Source organism: Anoplopoma fimbria, chromosome 20 (assembly GCF_027596085.1).
Source record: "Anoplopoma fimbria isolate UVic2021 breed Golden Eagle Sablefish chromosome 20, Afim_UVic_2022, whole genome shotgun sequence".
Lineage (NCBI taxonomy): Eukaryota > Metazoa > Chordata > Actinopteri > Perciformes > Anoplopomatidae > Anoplopoma > Anoplopoma fimbria.
Window position 1 is genome coordinate 27,746,649 of NC_072468.1, and position 2,500 is coordinate 27,749,148.

A 2,500-nucleotide genomic window follows, 5' to 3' on the forward strand; every position below is an offset into this window, starting at 1 on the left:
TGTTGAATAAATTAGTTTAAAATGTACTTTTTTACTGTAGTTTAGTTGAGTCATGAATTAAAATCATTTAAATATTATTTCATGTTATTATGTTGAAACAACAAGATGATGTCTGAATGTTTAACGTCCAAAGAGAAGAACTTCATTTATTAATAACTTTATAAAGATGATCTTATTGATTGTTGGACAAAAAAACGTTGACCCAATCAGCTGCCTGGATCAGAAAACATGTGATTCAACAAGCCAACCAGATTCAGCTTCCCTTCCTCTGTTACCTGAAGGCTCATTACAGCTCTACCTTTGTAAAGTCAGCCAATCAGAGACTGGGATGTGAGTCTTAAAGAGTCAGTCTCAGTAGAAACAAAAATGTTTAAGACAAAAATGTTTTGTTCCGCGTTAAAAAAGAAAACCAACCATAATAATTTATTCATTCAGAAAAAGTTCACGAGGAAACGCTGAGTATTAGAAGTTTTCTTCAGCAGCTACAGACTTTATTATTTATTGATTTTGAACATTAAATATGAAGACTGTTTATTGTGAAGTCTGTTGACGGTCGCTGCGTTTAGTCGTAGTCCCGGTCGTCATGGTAACCGTGGTCATAATCCAGGTGGGCGGCGTCTGACGGCTCATGGTAGTCATGGTGATGACCCGGGTGGGCGGAGTCTATGTAACCGTCAACGGGATCCATGTAGGCGTAGTTCTGCTCTCCGTAGTCCACGTCGCCTTTAGGGTCGGCCAGACGGTCAGACTTTTCCCATTCGGCCCTTCTGCCGAGCGTTCGGTAGAGATACACGCTGAAGACGAACTGGAGCACCTGCAGAAGGAAGAGGATCAAATACGAGGGTTTAAACAATCCGTTATAGAAACACTTGTAAACGTTCCACACAGCATAAAAACGTACATTCAGGGTTTTTAACCCTCCTGTCGTGTTCGTTTCTCCCCCCTTACTTTAGTGTTCCCGGTCTGTTTTAACTGCTCTGACATTAACACAAAAACCATTAATCATCACTAATCATCACTACATTTTATTTAACACCTTTTTAAGCTGTAGACAATGTCTCAGACTAGAGGTTTACATGAATAACTGCTGTGAATATACAAAGAATAGACACTGAAAATGTATCGCTAAATTAGGTCCAGAGCCTCTCAGACAGAAAATCACCTCATCAGTCGCCTACTCGTTGTGTTCACAGTAAAATGAGAGGCACAAATGAAGGTTCATATAGAGGGAAAGTGAGCAGATATGAAACATTGTTTAGTCTGGAAGGTGTGGTTCACGTGGGGGGGGGGCACATAAGAAACACCTGATTCTTTAGTTTGAAGTTTGAAATGTCTACAACTTTATATATGTGAATGAGTGTGTGTGTGTGTGTGTGTGTGTGTGTGTGTGTGTGTGTGTGTGTGTGTGTGTGTGGTGTGTGTGTGAGTGTGTGTGTGTGTGTGTGTGTGTGTGTGTGTGTGTGTGTGTGTGTGTGTGTGTGTGTGTGTGTGTGTGTGTGTGTGTGTGTGTGTGTGTGTGTGTGTGTGTGTGTGTATGTGTGAGTGTGAGTGTGTGTCTGTATGGGGGGTTGTGGTTGTGGTTGTGGTCTTCAAGAAGTACTACCCTGAGCCTTCCACTTACCACTTATTGTATCATATTAGTTTGTTTCTATACTTTTGCTCTGGTTTATGCTTTAAGATGCTTGTTTAAGAAAGGAGATGCACTGATGACTTCTGGTGACTAGTAGTTCTCTTGAATACCTATGTTGAATACACTATGGGAGGGGGGGGGTGGTTGTGGATGTGTGGGTGTGTATGGGGCTGTTTTCCATCTGATGAATGGACATAATCTAGTGTTTCCCATTCATTTCCTATGGCGGTCACTTTTGACCGGGAACACCATGGGTGTAACAAAGTTAACTAAACCACTCAAAATTCAATGAAAGTGGTGATCAGCAATTTTATCTGTTCAAATGCCTCGTGTGGAGGATATCATGAGGCCTTGAGGCAATCAGATGTAAAACACAGTATTTATGATTGATTAAAGTTGTAAATCGGTCAGATTTGACCCGAACACGACAGGAGGGTTAAACACAGAAGCTTTACTGTCAGTGAGTCTCTTCTGTTTTTCATTTTTTCAACTGAAAGCTTTCAGTGAAGATGTTACGTCGGTTTCTCCTTTTTCACGTCTTTAAGTATTTAGTCTTCAAACTGTCAAACCAGAGTTGTTGATTGTTGGAACAATGTTTTATGTCTCTGTCCAGTTAGAATAAAGCGTGTTTGGATGAGGTTTAACAGACTGGTGTTGGTGCCCCCTACAGGCGGCTGTGCTCATTACATGGTGATGTCTATCACCTGGATCAACATGAGAGCGACGTCCATGCCGACTGCCGTCAGGATGTTCTCCTGCAGCCAATCAGAGAGCTTCTGTCTGCAGCCCTGAAACAAAACATCCTCATGAACTACGGAGCAACAGACTGGACAAATTACATGAAAACAGAATATAGCATCAGAGAACGGA

The 2,500-nt window shown here is 41.4% G+C and overlaps 1 protein-coding gene across 2 annotated transcripts in view; it reads right to left on the bottom strand.

Annotated features, from left to right (window-relative positions):
* Positions 1-476: 476 nt before the first annotated feature.
* The window catches only part of si:ch73-139j3.4 (tetraspanin-19), a 5,576-nt gene continuing 3,552 nt past the window's right edge, over positions 477-2,500 (bottom strand). For both annotated transcript variants that reach the window (XM_054620929.1, XM_054620928.1), the window contains 2 exons: positions 2,335-2,418; positions 477-814 (listed from right to left, as the gene is read on the bottom strand). In XM_054620929.1, coding sequence (XP_054476904.1) covers positions 563-814; positions 2,335-2,418 — 336 coding nt within the window. In that variant the 3' untranslated portion in view covers positions 477-562. The remainder of the gene's footprint in view (positions 815-2,334; positions 2,419-2,500) is intronic.